This window comes from Lissotriton helveticus, chromosome 4_1 (genome assembly GCF_964261635.1).
Source record: "Lissotriton helveticus chromosome 4_1, aLisHel1.1, whole genome shotgun sequence".
Lineage (NCBI taxonomy): Eukaryota > Metazoa > Chordata > Amphibia > Caudata > Salamandridae > Lissotriton > Lissotriton helveticus.
Window position 1 is genome coordinate 553,208,527 of NC_136063.1, and position 19,405 is coordinate 553,227,931.

Here is a 19,405-nt window from a genome sequence, read left to right on the forward strand (position 1 = left end):
CATGTCGCAGGTAAGTGTTTTTCATTTTTTATTTTTACCTACCATTTGCCCGCCCACCACTCCCCATGAATGCCAGTCGCCACTGATTATTACGTGGGTGCTGGAAGTTAGATCAGCATTCAAATTGCAAGCTTACTGCTGTGTGGGAGAAGAGCTTTTGTGTGTGTAGGGTAGGGTGCTCTCAGGGTGATACTAGCAGGTTTTGGGACTTGTCCCGGGGATGCAAAAGCATCAAGCATTACATTTTAATATAAAAATATAATCACCTAAGGTCAAAGATGAAGAGGTAGAAGTGTGAGCACTATTTACAAGATCAATGAGAGCAGAACAAGAGGACGCCAACCTGTTAAGATGACAAGAGATAGAACAATGTCCAAATAAACACCAAGGTTTCTGACTACACACAGTGGGGAAGAAGGAAATCCTTATGGTGAGGGCCAAACATCGCCAGGAAGTGAATGGGAGATCGAGTTCCTTGAGCAACAGAGCACATCAGTTTTGTCCCAATTAAACCGTATGCATTTTAACAACAAGGGGACCCTAAGGATTCGGCCATGGACCTTGGGAGTAATACTTTATCAACAACAGTGGTCCATTGCAAAAAGTGAGTTTGAAAAGAAACAATAAAATATAGACACAATCGTAGCTATATTTGATTTTAAGTCCAGCCCAGCCGGGCTAGGGTCTGAATGTATTTATGTAAAATAAATTTACAAGAATTTTAGACAATATTACAAAGTGGGGCACAAGCCTGTGGCCCACCGTTCACACTAAGACATATACATACAAACAAAACACAAGGGGCTTTTTTAGACAAAAAGCGGTTGGTTTGTAACACTTCCAATTCAATTCTGGCGAAGTATTACAAGACAGTAAACCATAACACCTTTACATTCCTATTATCATCTTTTGTACAGTATAAGATAGCCTTAATAGCCATGTCTCGTTTCCTCTTGATAACCGATATTTGGAGTACGAGCTCTGTCACGCCCGATGGCAGAGAGGTGTCACACCTCTCTGCCATCGGGCGTGACGGTCATTGGGAAGAGCTCGTACTCCAAATATCGGTTATCAAGAGGAAACGAGACATTAACATTAGGATCCGTACCTATCTAGGTACAGACCATTCTTCACACCGAAGGTCACGACGATATTGGTCCCCAACCGTGGCTATTAGGGCTATCTTTAGGCATAACCTCATGTCCTGATGATGATTCGCACGATCTAAAAATCGAAACGCCGTCGACACCCTTTTTAACACCTTATAATAAAAGAGGCGGTTGAGGTGGTAAGGGAACTTCCAAGATGTAAAGCTGCGGGGGAGGATGGCTACCCCTATGAATGTTACTTATTGATGATTAAATACTTAAAGAATCCCCTTACATAGCTGTTTAACCATGTTTTGAGAGGGAGACCATACTCCCTTTATTTAAGAGAGGAATCTTAATTTGTTTTCCCAAAAAGGAAAATAATCCTCTGCTCCAGCACATACTGGAAATCCTGAATGACTTTGGGGTTTATACAGGACTCTGTATCAACTGGAGCAAATCAGTGGCATTTCTCCGGTCAGACAAGGCAACCCCCCTGCCACACTACCCCCCAGTCCGCTGAGAGCCTCCGGGGTTTTGGTATCTGGGTATTTACGTGACTACCTGCGAGAAACTTGGGGAATATTTTGGAGGCCTATAAGAGAGATACAGGCCACTTTGTCGTTGATGGGCAGGGCAGCGCACTACAAAATGATATATCTGCCTACGTTTTTTACACCCTCAGAACACTCCATACATGGTGCCGGAAGGGTTCTTCAGTGAGGTAGACTAGTTTACCAGAGCTCTGCTATAGAATAGGAACCCTCCCAGAATTGCCCTGGCGACGCTGACCAGGAAAGCGTGGGACAGGGGTATCGCCCTGCCAAACCTGAAACTGTGTAACTGGGCAGCTCACTTGGTGGTAGTGAATGACCGGGTCTTCACCGACCAAAGGGAATCTGGCCTGAGGCATCTGTATGACCAGGGGAGAATAAGTTGCTCACCTCACCGACTGCACTCATGGTAGATACATGGCAGAATGCTATAGGGCTTATTAGTTGCGAGGGGAGTCTTACTCTGTCCAAGCCTTTGTGGAGTCCGAGACAGACAGGGAGCTGAGAGAGATTGAGGGTCACAGATGCTATGATTTACTGAATCTCGGTGGTGAGGGATGTCTGGAGGACTGGGCTGATTTCCTTCCCGGAGCTTCAGGTGGAGTATGATCTCTCAGTGGCTCAATATCTAAGATATGTGCAGATGCAGCACATCATTGGAAAGCACTAGGCTTAATTTTGTGGATCTACAGGAGGAGTCCCCTCTGGAGCTCCAGATACTGTCTTGCCCCTACATGCACATGCTATCTCCCAGATCTACACAATATTGTTGGCCCATAGTTTGCCCCCGCTGGTTACAGTAAGAGACAAGTGGGAGCCGGTCCTGGACAGGCTAGAGGAAGACGCATGGGTGGCAATACGAGCGGGTTCACACTTGGTGCAGCTGAATTTGCTACGTAGAGTGTACTATACGAGGGAGAGGTTGTACAAAACGGGGCATGGAGAATCTGCCTTATGCTTGAGGGGTTGCGGTCAGTGGGGGACCTTGCTGTATACATTGTGGGACTGCCCACCGGTGAGAAGATTCTGGGACCCGAGGTAGTGCCCTGGGTGCTTTAGACTTCAATTTTTTTGGGGGGGTCTTGGTGTGTTAGTGAATGGCTAAATCACAGTTGTTGTCTGCCTGGCCAAGTGTGAACATCCCAGGAGGAAATACAGCTCCCTCCTACGAGGTAGGTTAGGACTGGAGATGTGCTTTCATAGAGGTGCAGACCCTTTAAACATACCTATTTCAAAGTGTAATACTCTGCCAAAACAGTTTCCATTGATTGCAGGCTGAAAATGAATGATTATGAGTAAAATAAAGTGCCGGTAAATTTCCATATTTGTGCCACTAAATTTCCATATTTGTGCCGCTAAAGTTGCTAATCCATGCCACAATATCCTGGGGGGTCTGCATAATGGGGTCGTGCCTTCTCTATCACACATTTCTTCATTGAAGCTCTGGAATACTATGCAACTAACCAGATTCCAGCAGTAGTCTTGTTCGTGGATGCTGAAAAAGCTTTTGAATTGGTGAACTTAAAGGTTTTTTTTAGAACTCAGAAAACAATGGCATTTCTTGATCAACGTATTAAGACAATTGCCAGAATATGCCAAGGTTTCAAGGCACAACTGGCATTAAACAGGAAAATGTCAACCTATATATATATCTCTCTCGGGGCACAAGACAAGGGCGTCCATTGTCACCTTTATTGTTTGTGGTTTCTATTGAACCCCTTGCCTGTGCCCTGAGGCAGATGGAAGGTGTTTGAGCAACAGTACCAGACTCTCCTAAACTCATGCTATATATGAACAATTTGGTTCTATATATTCAATCAGACCCTGCAGTTTTTAAGAAAGTGTTTGAAGTTTTGGGACATTTTACAGCTGTTGCAGGTTATACCATAAACACTGCAATGACAGAGATACTGCTTTTCAACACAGATGTGAAGAACATGCCTGAAGTTCTTCGGAAGGTTTACAGTATTTGTCCCATTAGGTATCTGAGGATTATAGTTACAAAGGATCTTGATGATCTTTATAATCTGAATAATATCCCTTTATTTAGGGATATATTTCGATTGTTTGCAGGGTTGCAATGATTAAGATGCACATTTTGCCCTTATTGCATTTTCTATTTATGTCTATTCCAGTTCACCTAACTAATGCTTTTATTTCAAAACATAATGTGAGGATTTCTGAGTTTATATGGAATAAGGCCAATCCACGAATAAGCATTTCAAAGCTAAACTTTGCTGGAAAGTAGGGATGGCACTCCCAGATCGGAAAGCGTATTATTTGGCGCCTTTTAGAATCCCCAATATATCCAAGGTGTCAGTGGTAGACCATTTTTATATGGAAAAGATGCTAAAGGAGCTCTCACCATACCCATGGATACAAGACAATATATAACTATTTAAGCAGAAGCAAAAACAACTATGGAAATATCTTGGCGTCCCACCGATCCACGTAGTGCTTCTCCTCCAATTCTTATGTCACTCAGAATTAACAGCTAACACTAAGAAAGTAGGAAAGAGATAATCTGGGGGGGAATAGGAGATTTGTTTTTATTAATAATAATAATAATAATAATAATAATAATAATAATAATAATAATAATAATAAAATAATTTCTTAGGAATTAGGGCCATCAAGATCTCCCTTATCCCAGGTCTTTAATATCCTTAAATATCTTTAGATACAAAGCGTACTCAAGAAATTTCTCCAGCTTCAGCTAAAGAAACAAGGGAGAGAGCGAACGTACTATATAAATATAAAAATACAAAAAAAAAAAGCTTTGGCAATGGGTAAGATGGCTCCATATTTGTTACAAAGAAGCTGATGATATGTTTCATATTTCTCGAGAAAAGTGGAGGAAGGAGATTGGAGTGAATGTGGCTGAGAGGGACTGGTCTGAAATTTCAGTCTTTAATGCCTAGATGTTGAGCGAAGCTAATTTCAAACGTATGCAGATGTACTCATTGTGGTTAGTATGTAAAAGGATGGGCGGAGGCAAAAAGATGCTAAAGTTTAGCAATATTTCATTCGATATATGGAAAGCACTTTGGGAGGTAGAATTGAGAGCTCTGTATAGCAGCACTTTATTTGGATTTGATTGAAAAACGTGTGGATTGTATTTTAAAAAGATGAATTCAAGATAATGCACCTTTTCCAGCACTTCATATAGTAATGACGAGTGCATTTTCATTGCAATGCATTGTGGATTTTTATATAGATTATTTCGTATGGTCTCTAGTAGGATTGTTTAAACCTCTATTTTTGGGCAGGAAATACATTTTTGCGATGACCTGAAACTGTGAAAATAATTTAAATGAAATACAAAAAAGGATAATTTACAGGCATTTTGACATTCTTTGTAAGGCATTTCTCTAGCATGGTGAGGGTCTTGTGCCTGCCCCTTCCTTCTGCAACCCACGTGACCCTTTCTAATCACAGGGAGGGCACCAAACAGGGATCTGTTTTTTTTTCAAGTTCAAGAAGTCTTTATTCGATTAGTTCATCATAAAAGACATAAAATACAATATATACATACATGTAAAACAGTTAAAAAACAAGTATTAAATCATTTATAACTAATCAGCTTCTTGTACAAGTATACAAACATTTTATAAAAAGGTTTTAATACAACCATAAATCAATTTGAAACGAGTATGTAATTCGAACAATTATTACCAATGTGCTTGAGGTAGGAACAACATTAAACTTGTAATCTCATCACTGTGTGGTAGAAGGGCTTTGAGTGTTTGTAGGGAGGGGGCTCTCGTTGGGAAGATATTAAGCTACGGGGTTTCTCCTGGGGATGCAATGCAATGAAAACTATAAATAGAAACATGCTTCTGTCTCCTGAGTTTGCAATCTTGAATATGTGGCCGGAGTATTTTACTTATTTGATTCCTAAAGGAATGTTCCGGGGTAATAATAACAAGAGTGATGAAAAGAAAACACAGCTGCTTCTTCATTTTGCAAGCACTGAAGTAGTGGAAGTTATCCTTAGATTGTTAATGAGTCATTCCGATTGAGGCCAGAAGCTGAACAGTGGTCAGGTGATTAGGTGGGAAATGAGGGCTGCTATTGTGATATCCGGACCTCACTTCATCCACACACGTGCAGATGTGTGCAGGATCCGAGCAACTGATCAGCTTGTTTTAGTGGGGATGGTGTCTTGGAGAGAAACAGAAGGAATGCAATAGGTTATCAAAAGAGATGGTGTCTTGAATAGGAAATGAAGGGGTGCAGTTATCAGAAGGGATGGTGTCTTGGATTGGAGAGGAAGAAGTGCAGTACATTGACAGTAGGAATGCAGTTATCAGAAGGGATGGTGCCTTGGGTAGTTATAAGAAGGGATGGTGCCTTGGGTAGTTATAAGAAGGGATGGTGTCTTGGACAGGAAAAGAGGGAGTGCAGTTATCAGAAGGGATGGTGCCTTGGGTAGTTATAAGAAGGGATGGTGTCTTGGACAGGGACAGAGGGAGTGCAGTTATCAGAAGGGATGGTGCCTTGGGTAGTTATAAGAAGGTATGGTGCTTCAGACAGGAACAGAAGTTAACTGAAGGGATAGTGTCTTGTATAGGACCAGAAGGAGTGCTCTAAGTCATCAAAAGGGATGACGTCTTGGACAGGAACTGAAGCAGTGCAATACGTTATCAGGTGGTGTCTTGGATAGCAGAGGAAGTAGTGCAATAGGTTATCAGAAGGAGTGCAGTTATCAGAAGGTATGATGCCTTATATAGTTATCAGAAGCAATGGTTTCTTGGACAGGAACAGAAGGAGTTAAGTTATCCGAAGGGATATTGTCTTGGATAGGAACAGAAGGAGTGCAATAAGTTATCAGAAGGGATGATATTTTGGATCGGAACTGAAGGACTGCTAAACATTTTCTGAAAGGATGGTGTCTCGGATAGGAATATCAAAAGAGACGGTGTCTTCCATAGGAACTAAAGGAGTTGAACAGATTATCAGAAGGAATCGTGTCTTGGATAAGAACTGAAGAAGTGCAATAAATTATTGGAAGGGATGGTGTCTTTGATAGGAATCGAAAGAGTGCATAAAGTTCAGAAGAGATGGTGTCTTGGACAGAAATGGGAGTAGTGCAGTTATCAGAAGGGATGGTGCTACGGACAGGAACAGAAGTAGTGACGTTATCGAAGGGATAGTGTCTTGGATAGGAACAGAAGGAGTACACTAAGTCATCAGAAGGGATGGTGTCTTGGACAGGAACTGAAGCAGTGCAATAAACTATCAGCACTGATGGTGTCTTGGATAGGAACGGAAGTAGTACAATACGTTTTCAGAAGGAATAATGTCTTCGATAGAAATGACAGAAGGGAATGTGCATTGGATAGAAACTGAAGGAGTGCAATATGTTTTCAGAAGAGATAGTGTCTTGGACAGGAACAGAAGGAGTGCAATAAGTTATCATAAGAGATGGTGTTTTGGGTAGGAACAGAAGGAGTGCAGTTATCAGAAGTCATGGTGTCTTGAATAGGAGTGGAAAGAGTGCAATAAGTTATCAGAACAAATAATGCCTTGGACAAGAACAGAAGGAGTGCAATAGGTGGCATCTTGGATAGAATATCAAAGAGGGACGGTGTCCTGGATAGGAACTAAAGGAGAGCCATAAAATATCAGAAGGCGTGAGGTATTGGGTAGGACCTGAAGGAGTGCAATACATTTTCAGAAGGGATGGTGTCTTGGATAGGAATGGAAAGAGTGCAATACGTTATCAGAAGGGGTGCTGTCTTGGATAGTAATGAGAAGGGATGCTGTCTTGGGCAGGAACAGAATGAGTGAAATTATCGGAAGGGGTGGTGTCTTGGATTGGACCTGAAAGAGTGCAATACGTTATCAGAAGGGGTGCTGTCTTGGATAGTTATGAGAAGGGATGGTGTCTTGGACAGGAACAGAATGAGTGAAATTATCAGAAGGGGTGGTGTCTTGGATTGGACCTGAAGGAGTGCAATACATTTTGTGAAGGAATGGTGTCTTGGTTAGGAATATCAGAAGAGATTGTGTTTTGGAAATGAACTGTTGAACAAATCATCAGAAGGGATGGTGTCTTCAGCAATATTGGAAGTAGAACAATAAGTTTTCAGAAGGGATGGTGTCTTGGTTAGGAACTGAAGTAGCGAAATAACGTCTCAGATGAAAGGGTGTCTTCGATAGGAACTGAAGAAGTGCAATAAGATATCAAAAAGGATGGTTTCTTGGATAGGAATTGAAGGAGTGCAGTAAGTTAACTGAAGGGATGAGGTTGTGAATAGGAACTGAAGGAGTGCAATAAATATTAGAAGGAATTGTGTCATGGATATGAATAATAGTAGAGATGGTGTTGTGGATAGAACCTGAAAGAGTGCAATAAGTTATCAGAAGAAATGGTGTCTTGGATAGGAATGGAAAAGTGCAATAAGTTATCAGAAGGGATGCTGTCTTGATAGGAATGGAAGGAGTACTGTTATTAGAATTGATGTTGTCTTGGATAGTCATGAGAAGGGAGGGTGTTTTGGACAGGAACAGAATGAGTGAAGTTATCAGAAGGTGTGGTGTCTTAGATTGGACCTGAAGGAATGCAAAACATTTTTAGAAGGAATGGTGTCTTGGTTAGGAATATCAGAAGAGATGGTGTCTTGGATAGGAACTGAAGGAGTTCAACAAGTTATCAGAAGGGATGGTGTCTTGGGCAAAAACAGAAATAGAACAATAAGTTATCAGAAGGGATGGTGTCTTGGTAAGGAACTGAAGTAGCAAAATAACTTAGCAGATGTGCGGAATTTAGCAGAAGGGATGAGGTTGTGAATAGGAACTGAAGGAGTGAAATAAATATCAGAAGGAATTGTGTCTTGGATATGAATAATAGTAGAGATGGTGTTGTGGATAGAACCTGAAGGAATGCAATACGTTTTCAGAAGGAATGTTGTCTTGGATAGGAATAGAAGTAGTGCAATAAGTTATCATAATGGGTGATATGTTGATTAGGAAATAAAGGAGTGGAATAAGGTATTATAAGGAATGGTGTGTTGGCTAGGAAGTGAAGGAGTGCAATAAGATATAGAAAAGGATGGTGTCTTGGATAGGAAAGAAAGGAGTGCAATAAGTTATCAGAAAGGATGGTATCGTGAATAGGAACTGAAGGAGTGCAATAAATATCAGAAGGAATTGTGTCTTGGATAGGAATAATAGTAGAGATGGTGTTGTGGATAGAACCTGAAGGCATGCAATAAGTTATCAGAATGGATGGTGTCTTGGATAGGAACTAAAGGAGTGCAATACATTATCAAAAGAGTTGGTATCTTGGATAGGATTTAATGGAGTGCAGTTTTCTGAAGAGATGGTGTCTTGGATGGGAATTAAAGTAGTGCAACGTGTTATCAGAAAGGGATGGTGTCCTGGTTAGGAAGTGAATGCGTGCAATACGCTATCAGAAGGTATGGCATCTTTGATAGTAACATAAGTAGTACAATAAGTCATCTGAAAGGATGGTGTCCTGGATAGCAAAAAAATGTGTGCAATAAGTTATCAGTAGGGATGGTGTCTCGATAGGAACGGAAGGAGGGCAATAAGTTATCAGAAGGGACGGTATCTTGGATAGGAAATGAAGGAGTGTAATAAGGTTTCAGAAGGTATAGTGTCTCGGATAGGAACTGAAGAAGTGCAATAAGTTATCAAAAGAGATGGTGTCTGGATAGGAACAGAAGGAGTGCAGTACATTATCATAGAAGCAGTATATGATGCAGAGTGGGTGTGATTGTTTGAACACATGTGATCTGGTTCCAGTTAAGGTGATGGAACTGGAGGTGGTTACGGAGATCAATACATGCACACCCATCTGATAAAAGTAACAGCCATATAAGCAGCAGGAGGAGTGGTGAAGATGTGTTCCAAATGATCCTAGGAGCCCTGAGTGCAAGGAGAAAAAATATATGATATAGTCTATTACGTTTTGACCTATTGCTATATTTTGGTAATAACAACGCAGTAGGTTTCGGTTCGATCTTTTCCACCTTCTTCTTGCCCTTCCCAGGAGTCAGAATAAAGAGCAAACTCTTTCGTCCTGCGGTTGCGATGGTACATCTCTGCAGGACATGGTTATTTCACAATGTTTTGCCCATTTTATGATACACCTAGAAAATCCTTTTTAACTCCTCTTTAGAAACAGGCCAATTTCAGACAAGTACGGCCCGCCTTTCTCTTTCTTCAAATGTTGACGGGAAACACTGTTTTTTATGTGCTACCTTGTTCCACTAGCCTGTTTAACCAATAATTTGATTAAGTGCAAGGCTTTATTGCACCACCTAGAGTGTTTTGTTTAGCAGGTATTTTCAGTGTGTTTGTGGTGATTTGGCAACTATATATTTTTAAGTGCATATATATTATAATAATTTCTAAACTGTATATGACAATGTTTAAACTAGGGATGTTCCTATCTGGATTGTGCGTATCACATTTTATCCTGTGTTTTATATTGTGCTGGTTTTATCACATGAAACCGAATAAAGTTATTTGACTGGACTTGACAACGCAATAGTTTGGTATCAAAATAAGCATTATTCCTGAATTTGGAAGTAACAAATTTGATGAGTAGAAAATGTAACAGTACCGAAAGCATAATAAAGCTTGGTTAAAAATGTAAACTTATGAGAATAATATTTTACCACTTATGTTAAGAAAGAAGTGAGTGAGTATGGCTTAAAATATTTATAATGTGGCCTGTAGTGCTAATCAGTCATAGCATCTTGTTTCCATTGCTTTGCAGCTCAGCCTTGTGTGGTAAGTGAGTGGAGCCCCTGGAGTGGCTGTGCAGACCAATGCAAGCCAACTCTTAGAATGAGAAGGCGCAATGTGCAGCTGGAACCCAAAAATGGAGGCGAACCTTGTCCACCATTAGAGGAGAAAGCTGGATGTCTGGAATACACAACCTACCAGAGCAAAGAATGTGGACAGTCTTACGGTAGTTGTTAAGCATTATTTATTTACCATTGTATCACCATCTTTGTTGACTGTGGACATTTCCTATTTCAGATCATGAAGCATAATTTATATACAAAGATTTATGTTATAAATGTTGTGTGCTTTCTTTCAGAAGTTTTGTTTCTCTTTGTGTGTTTGGGGATGCATTCACTTGTGTCATAGCTCTACATCACAGTATGCATTGTGTTGAAGTCCAGTCAAGGTTTTGATGCCACGTAGTTTCATGGACTCTTAAAAAAAAGTCAAATCATGGCTCGTTTTAGAAAATGGATTTTGCTCAAGAATAAATCAGTCCCCTAGGAAAATGCAAATGTCCACCCTACATTGAACACCTATCAAACCTGTTTACTGTGGTGGAAGATTTGGCACTAGTGATCCAGTCTCCATTACAAAAGCACAAAGAATATACAAGTCTTTGGGAAATCAATAAATTGTGATTTTTCACATCCATTAGGATACAATGGATTATGGAGAAATCGGTTTGGTGGAAGCACTGGAGTAGGGGCTCAAATTGATCGCCACTCCCTGTCCTTTTTAAGTCTTCACTTACATACTGCTTTAGCTGTCTGTTATCAAAGACCAATTGTCTACAACACAATAAACATAGGGCCTTATTTATGAAGCCCTGCATCACATTTACGCCGCTGTTGCGTCACTTTTTGTGACACTGCGGCGGCGCAAATAATGCGCCACTTTGCGCCATATTTACAAAGTGACGCATCTAGGGAGATATGTCACTTCGTAAACCCCTGTGCTACATTATACCCGAGTCAGGTATAATGTATACAGGGTGGCCGCTCCCCCGCATCAAAGCCTTGTAGAAGTGGTTTATTAAAATCTATAGGATTTCAGTGCGCCACTTCTAGGACGCCATTGCGTCAAAACCCTACGTCTGCCTCATGGCAGGCGTTACGGGTGATGCAGGCCCTTTCACATGGGGCTTGGCCCATGTGAAAGGACACATTACTGGAGTTGTGTATCCTTTCAGACACACCCCAGCAATGCGTCACTTTTGACCCTACAGACACGTCAGTAATACTGAAGTATCTGTAACTCCTTGTGACGTGATGCGCTGTACTGTAAATATGCCGCATATATGGTGTCGCAAGGAGGACGCACTGAGAAGTGTTGCATTGCTGCTTTGTCATAGCGATGCAACACTTCTTATAAATAAGGCCCAAAGAGTGCAGCTGCGGCCAAAGCAGGTAAAAACAGTGAGGCCAGTTGGGGGGGATTTCGACAGACGATGATGAGGGAAAATTAATGATTTATTTAATTTGCCCTCGTCATCATCCGTCAAAATCCTCCCCCACCCGGCCCCACCGCTCTTACCGGCACGGGCGGCGGCTGATAGAGGGGCAAATTCATAAAGGGCCTCTGCACTTGCGAACGAGGCACCGCCGTCATGGCGAGAAGGCCTACAGTTGTGGCAGGGGCCCCGCAATGGGTAACTGCAGTATGGAAATTCTGCCACGACTGAGGGGCCTCTACCTCAAGTGCGGAAATCCTTAGTGAATATGGCCCAGAGTGTGCTTTGGGTCAGTTACTTGCTCATGGTTGCAGGGCTTTCCTACCTATATCAGGTCTCTGCTCCTAATTTGGTGGGTTTCCTCCCTATTCTTGGTTTCGCTCCTGTCCCTAGAGCATAGATTTTTCCCCATCAATTTGATTGGCTGGCTTATATCATTCCTCTGCTGACATACATATTGGGACTATTTTATCATTTCTCTTTAGGACTCAAGGGGAGTGCATGACTTACCTCCCTCTTTTGCCTGTCCCCACAACGCCATATTTTCTACTTATTGATTTTTAAGTCTGGCTTGACAACACTACAGTCATCTAACCATATGCGATTACCAAAAAACGATTTAAGAAGCAGTAGTGAGAGAAGGCCTCTACCCACATGTTGATCATCCACTCTTCAACCCTCAGATAAGTCAGCAGATGTGTTTTTTCACCGAAAAATTAGAGTGCTTGTTTTGCTTTTGGAGCAAGCTTATGCCCCTGCACAGTAGGTCTGTGCTTGGTTAATTTTACTATTTCTACTGCAGTCTAAGCAAGAGTAGGGAAAGTACTTCACTTCAAACACATTACATATATGAGTAACCCCATAAATGTAGATTTTTTTAAATTCTTAATATAAAACTTAATAATTAAAATGAAATATCAATAATTGTTATTCCATTATTAATTAACTTCCCACCCTATATCCTTACAAACCAACCAACCTGCACCTAAAATATAGCCAAAAAATAAGTATTTCATATTTTATATAATTAACAATCTATTAAATTACTAATTTATAACGCAATGTTAATAAATATTACTTAATTAACTTCCCACCCTAGACCTCTACATACCTAGCAGCATACAACTAAAATATAATTAAAATACATAAGTATTCCATACTTTACATGTTTAAAACTCAATTAATAATTTACAAATAATAATTAATAGTTAATTAATTATAACTTTTTAAAACTTTATCATTTTCTGAATAGCAAGAACAAATCAAACAGTAACCCCTGGTTGGAGGGATATTGCAACGAGAGTATCATGCATACATTGCGTAAGGGATACACATAGTACAGTAATAGTACAGTGGTGACGACAAGGTCATGAGGCAATGGGGGGTACATCATTAGGGTAATGATCAAATTGGGGGAGCCTCAGGGCAGTAGAGTCACAAAGTCCACTGAAGAAAAACACACCTAAAAAACCCAGGGGTAAAGCATCCTGCCCCGTGATCCACAAGTAGTTTCTTAGTAGATGCCAGTTATCTTTTGCCATAGAAGGGGGGGGCATACAGTTTACTGGGGGGGTCACAGTATATTAGACAATTCAACCTGGCTTTGGCAGTGGGTGGGAGTTTGCTAACCCGGTGAATGGCAATTTCGCGTTTAGCCAGGAGCAACACAAGCTCTATTTATCGTCGGTCACACTTCAGAATGTCCTGAACGTATCCCAGCATCGCTATCAGTGGGTCCGGTGACATCTCCATTTCAATCTGTTGGGCTAAGTGCGAGTGGACATTGACCCAAAAGGATCCTATAAGGCTACATGAACATGTCATATGCACGAAATGCGCCCCTTCAGCATGGCATTTAGGACATCTAGAGGACATAGTGGGGTTTAGTCGGGCTAGGGCGCTAGGTGTGGCATATGCTCTGCATAGAAATTTGTAATGGAGAAGATTGTGCAGAGGGTTAGGGGAAACAAGGTGAGTTTGGGGAGAGCAGGCATACCAGATTTTATCAGTTACTAGCTTACCCGTCGCGCGTTGCTGCGATCCCCGAAGAAAGGAAATTCAAGGAAACTCGTTATGATAACATTCGGGGTCCGGGGCTTACCTTTGTCCCTTTAAAGAAGGCTCACCACGTGTCCTGGAGACTGGAGATTTGCCAACTTCCGGGTTGCACCATGACCTTACCGTCAAGGCTCTGAACACGTGATGATCTTCCTGACCCTGATCACATGAGGAGATGTGTAATGCCCAGTTGGCTCCTGATGGTTTTATGATGATGTTTAACTAGATGGTTATTTGTGATTATTGATTAACCACAGCCACTCTCGGCAGCATTGTATTACACGCTCCCACAATACGGGAGCACGTAGAAAAGCATTTGACGAATTGACTTTTAAAGATAGCATGACTTAATATTAACCTTTTAAGGAATTGTTATTTATAGGTTACTAGCTTACCCGTCGCGCGTAGCTGCGATCTCCGAAGAAAGGAAATTCAATGAAACTCGTTATGATAACATTCAATTTACATTGTGTCATTTTTATTGAAACTTATTCATTTTAATATGGAAAACATTTCAAAGTGTTGCTTTAATTCTATTTATTTATTCGAGTGCTTGTGGATACACGATTTTTTGTTTTTCCGTCTGGTGCGTACATCAGTATTCGAAAGATTATGAGGGCCCTGGGGGGACGATATTTTAAATATTTTTATGCCAGAAACCTTTGCGGGAGTGTACTCAACAACTTTCCAAAGTTTCATGGCGATCAGATGAATGCTGTTTTAATTCTATTTATTTATTTGAGTGCATGTGGATACACGATTTTTTTTTCCGTCTGGTGCGTACATCAGTATTTGAAATATTATGAGGGCCCTGGGGTGCCGATATTTAAAAAAATGTTATGCCATAAACCTTCGCAGGAGTGTACTCAACAACTTCCCAAAGTTTCCTGAGGATCGGATGAATGCTTTTTTAATTCTATTTATTTATTCGAGTGCTTGTGGATACACAATTTTTTGTTTTTCCGTCTTGTGCGTACATCAGTATTCAAAAGATTATGAGGGCCCTGGGGGGCTGATATTTAAAAAAAAAATTATGCCAGAAACCTTCGCGGGAGTGTACTCAACAACTTCCCAAAGTTTCCTGGCGATCGGATGAATGCTGTTTTAATTCTATTTATTTATTCGGGTGCTTGTGGATACACAATTTTTTGGTTTTCCGTATGGTGCATACATCAGTATTCGAAAGATTATGAGGGCCCTGGGGGGCCGATATTTAAAAAATGTTTATGCCAGAAACCTTCGTGGGAGTGTACTCAACAACTTCCCAAAGTTTCATGGCGATCGGATGAATGGTGTAGTAATACATAAAGGACAAACAGACAGACATACATTTGTTTATATATATATAGATTGGGGGTCCCAGTTCTGCCTGCCATGAGTTTCCCATCCTGCGGGGCTCAAAATGCTATGCATGCTCCATACAGCCGAGAAACCAACCTACAGCCATCATCGTCCGTGACCACAAGTGTCAAACAGATGAATTTCTCCAGGGCCAATGGGTAAGGTGGTAGCAATGCTCGGAGGGCACTACGGAGGCGTCGGAAGACAAAGAGGTCCATGTGGATAACGTTGGGAAAACGTGACCATTGGGGAAAAGATCACCAAAAGTGTGAATGTCATGCCACGTGGACCAGCTTCTCCTGAGTCATACGGAACCACTGATTGCTCACCGATGGCAGCGCAGGAGAGTACAGAAGTCCCCCAGTTACCAGAGAAGTTTCTGCCAGGCCCAGCTGGTGGTAGAGAATTTTTCAATATCCGTAGGGTATAGGGGGATCCTTGCAGGAAGTAAAGAGCTCAGGGCCCTCGGTGCAACATGATCACACTCTGGTTTAGGTAGGGGAGATGCATGTTAGGATGGTACCAATAATGCACAAATTGGCACTGCGCTGCAATAGTATAAAAATGAAAATGTGAAACTCCAAACCCACCCTGCTGGTATGGGAGAATGAGGGTGTCCCATCCTATGTGAGGGTGCTTTCCTGCCCAGATCAGTCTCAATAAGACCCTCTGCAAGGAGGCAAAAAACAAATTGGTGAGAGGGATGGGTGTATTTAAAAACAGATAGAGAAAATGGGGGAGGACCACCATCTTTATGATCGTGATGTGCCCCGCCATTGAAAGAGAAGGTGCAGCCACCATTCCACTTGGGCAGCAGTCAGTTTCTCCATGGTGGGACCATAGTTCAGCAGAATTACTTTTTTTTTGTCACGGTGTAAGTATATCCCCAGGTATTTAACTGGTCTGTCACACTAGGACAGTGGGAATTCACTCTGTAAAGCCACAGTGGTGTCCATGAGGGGGAATAGCTTGGATCTTGACCAGTTGATGCGGATCTCAGATATGCCTCCGAAACGTACAATCCCAAGGAGGATCAGGGGAAGATTTCCGGCAGGTTGAAATCCAAATAGTAAAATGTTGTCTGCATTGAGCGAAAGTAGCAGGGGGCCAGGTTTAAATTGCAGTCCACGATGTAGGTGTCCATTGCTACATTATAAATAGCAGCAGGGACAGGGGGCAGCTCTGCCGCACCCCTCTAGTCATAGCAAAGGGAGAGGTGAGAGTCATTGGCCAGAATCTGAGCCATCGGTTGGGAGTATGGAAGCATGATCAACAAGAGGAAACCGCACAGAATGCATAGTTTAACAAGTGTGACCCGCAGGAGGGGCCACTTCAGGGAGTCAAAGGCCTTCTCTGCATCCAACAGGGCCATTGCAGCCGGGACCTCTGGGGAGATTTGGTTAAGCACCGAGAAGACCGTACGCAGATTCAGAGCTGTAGAACAGTGGGCGATGAAACCTGAATGAACGGGGGAAGCAAAGCGATCCACAAGCAGAGGCGGGTGGCAAGGATTTTTCCACGTATTTTATTTTCAAAATTAAGTAGCGATACAGGCCTGTACAAGCTACAGTGTCGAGGGTCCCTGCCACGTTTCAGAATTAGATTAATTACCACTTCACGAAAGGTCGGGGGAAGTACACCGGCCTCCAGCGATTCTGCATACATATCGAGCAGATATGGAGCTAAAACTAGCTTATAGGTTTTATAAAAGGCCCCAGTGAGTCCGTCCAGGCCAGGGACCTTGGACTCGTCGAGAGAATTGATTGCTTGTACCACCTCCTCACTAGAGATTGGATCACTGAGGCACTGCTTCTGAGCAAGACCATAGCTACCTCAGCCAAATATGAGGATAAGGCAGTAGCATTCCCCCGTCAGCTGGGATGTGTAAAGGTCAGTGTAGTAGTTGAGCAACCTGGCCGATATTTCATCATTGTTGGCTACCCTTATTCAAGCCACCTGTAGTAGCTCAGGAATGTAGGTTGCCCCCATAGGTGGGTGCAATAGTCTAGCCAATGTACGACCCCGTCATTCCCCCTTCCCGTAGTAATGGGCACTTGAGTATTTTCCTAATAAAATTGCTTCATAGTCAGCAAGATTGCGTTATTCAGCCAGCAGAGTGGTGCGCCTCAACAATTGTGGCTTGGGCCGCTGCTGAGCATCCTTCCAGTCTAAATCCATTAAATCAGCCTTCAAGCGAGCCAGGGTCCCACTCATATTGCAAAGCACCCCAGAATGCTTAGAAATGCTGATGCCTTGAATGTAGGCCTTGAAAGCCTCCCAGTGTGCAGCCTGCATGGTAAAAGAGCCACAGTGAAGCTCAAAGTATTCTACCACTGAGTGAAGCTCAGACTGGAACTCATCTTCAAGCAACACCATGCTTGGAAACCGCCACTGCCATTCTACTCCGCCGCGATCCGGGTTGTGTAAGGTCAACTGGACAGGGGAGTGTTCGGAGAATGTCCATGCAAGGTATGAGACACTGCCCAGCAACAGGGTGAGAGAGATAGAAAGAAGCCAGTAGTCAATACGGGTCCACGTGTTATGGTGCGCAGACTAAAACATGTACGCAGTTGAGGAAGAGTGTAACAGGCACCATGGGTTACAGAGCATATATGTGTCACAGAGTTTGTGCAGGACACAGAGAGTGGGCTTAGAGGATGCCACTGTCTCCGTACTGTCTAGCTGTGGATCTAAAAGCATGTTGAAGTCACCACCAAGTATGATGTGGTCTGCATCCATGCATCCCATCTGGGACATAAGCGACTGGAGCATCACAGTTCGGAGTGCATATGTTAACCCGCAGCACATGCAGCCCCACCCAGATACCTGAAACTATGATGTATCTACAGTCCTCATCGAGAATACTGTCCATGGGGTGGACTGGGAGGTTTTTGTGTATCAGTGTGGAAATTCCACGTGAATAAATGCTATCTCTCGAGAAATATCTATGCGGACTCAATGTGGAAGCTAAAGCATGAGAGGTCCCTGGGAGGAGGTGTGTTTTCTGCAGTAAGACCATGGTGGGCCATCCATTGAAGTACCAACTTCCATTAGTGAGGATTGTTGAGGCCCTTAACGTAGCACGAAAGGAACGAGATGCCAGCTATCAACCTCTCAGCAGCATTTGCAGGATGCCCGTGGTCCCTGCACGGGACCCCATAGGAGGGCAGGCCCCGTAGTATGGCCGTGGGCAGCCGGGCAGCCCATCCTCGAGGGGGGGGGGGTTTGGGGTGGTGCGGCACGAGCCATAGGGTGCGGGATAAGGGGTGGGGCCTAGGGAGGGCTTATATGGTGACCCCTCCTATCGCGCGCCCTCTTTGCTGCTGCTCCCCTCCATAGATAGGTCTCATCCCTGGCTGCTCCCCTCAGCAGTCCGGCCGTTAGGCAGCCCCCCTTCCCCGCCCGCACTCTAGACCCACTGTGCAAGGGCTGCCAGCAACCCTGATTCTCCTCGACTCGTCAGCAGCCTCTGATACAGTGGATTATAATTGCTCAGACAAGCCTAAATGCTAGGAATTAAAGAATAAGCCCTTGCGCTGTTCACCTTATTTTCGGCTGACAGGACACAGTCCGTAGCAATGGATGATTTTTAAATCAGCCCCTTATTCTTGTGGTTTTACAACACTATTTACACAAATAAAATAATGTAAGGGTCCCCGTTGGAAAGTGGATTATTAGTAGGGGCTAATATATATCTGCTGTTGGCAATAAGGCCTAGAACAAAGTACAGGGCGTAGAATAGGTCTTTAAAAATTATTCCCAGGCTCAACGCTTGGTAGCTTGGCTGCAAGCAGGCAGGCTTAACTTCAAAGACAGGTATTTTAAAAACATTTAAAACACCAATTCAGTAATTAATTGAGAGACAAGGCACAATAAAGAACTAACACCAATATATAAAAATAGGAATATTGTTATCTTTTAAAATGACACCAAACAACAAAATGCAATGTAGGGAACAGGAGATATGAATTTTCAAAGAGTTAGCATTATCTAGCACATAGAAACTATTGCGACTTTTCAGGACACCTGGTCACAATAGACCAGATCAAAGCAAAGTTTCAGGGCAACCGCAATAGAGCCCTGCGTGGCAACACCCACGGCAGGCCTCAGACAAAGTTTTTACATTCTGACTTAAAAAACGTTTCGGG

The 19,405-nt window shown here is 42.6% G+C and overlaps 1 protein-coding gene across 1 annotated transcript in view; it reads left to right on the forward strand.

The window, feature by feature from the left end:
• The window catches only part of SBSPON (somatomedin B and thrombospondin type 1 domain containing), a 222,048-nt gene that overhangs the window by 120,228 nt on the left and 82,415 nt on the right, over positions 1–19,405 (forward strand). Inside the window, exon 2 of the mRNA XM_078687144.1 lies at positions 10,395–10,589. Within this exon, the coding sequence (XP_078543270.1) occupies positions 10,395–10,589 (195 nt within the window). The remainder of the gene's footprint in view (positions 1–10,394; positions 10,590–19,405) is intronic.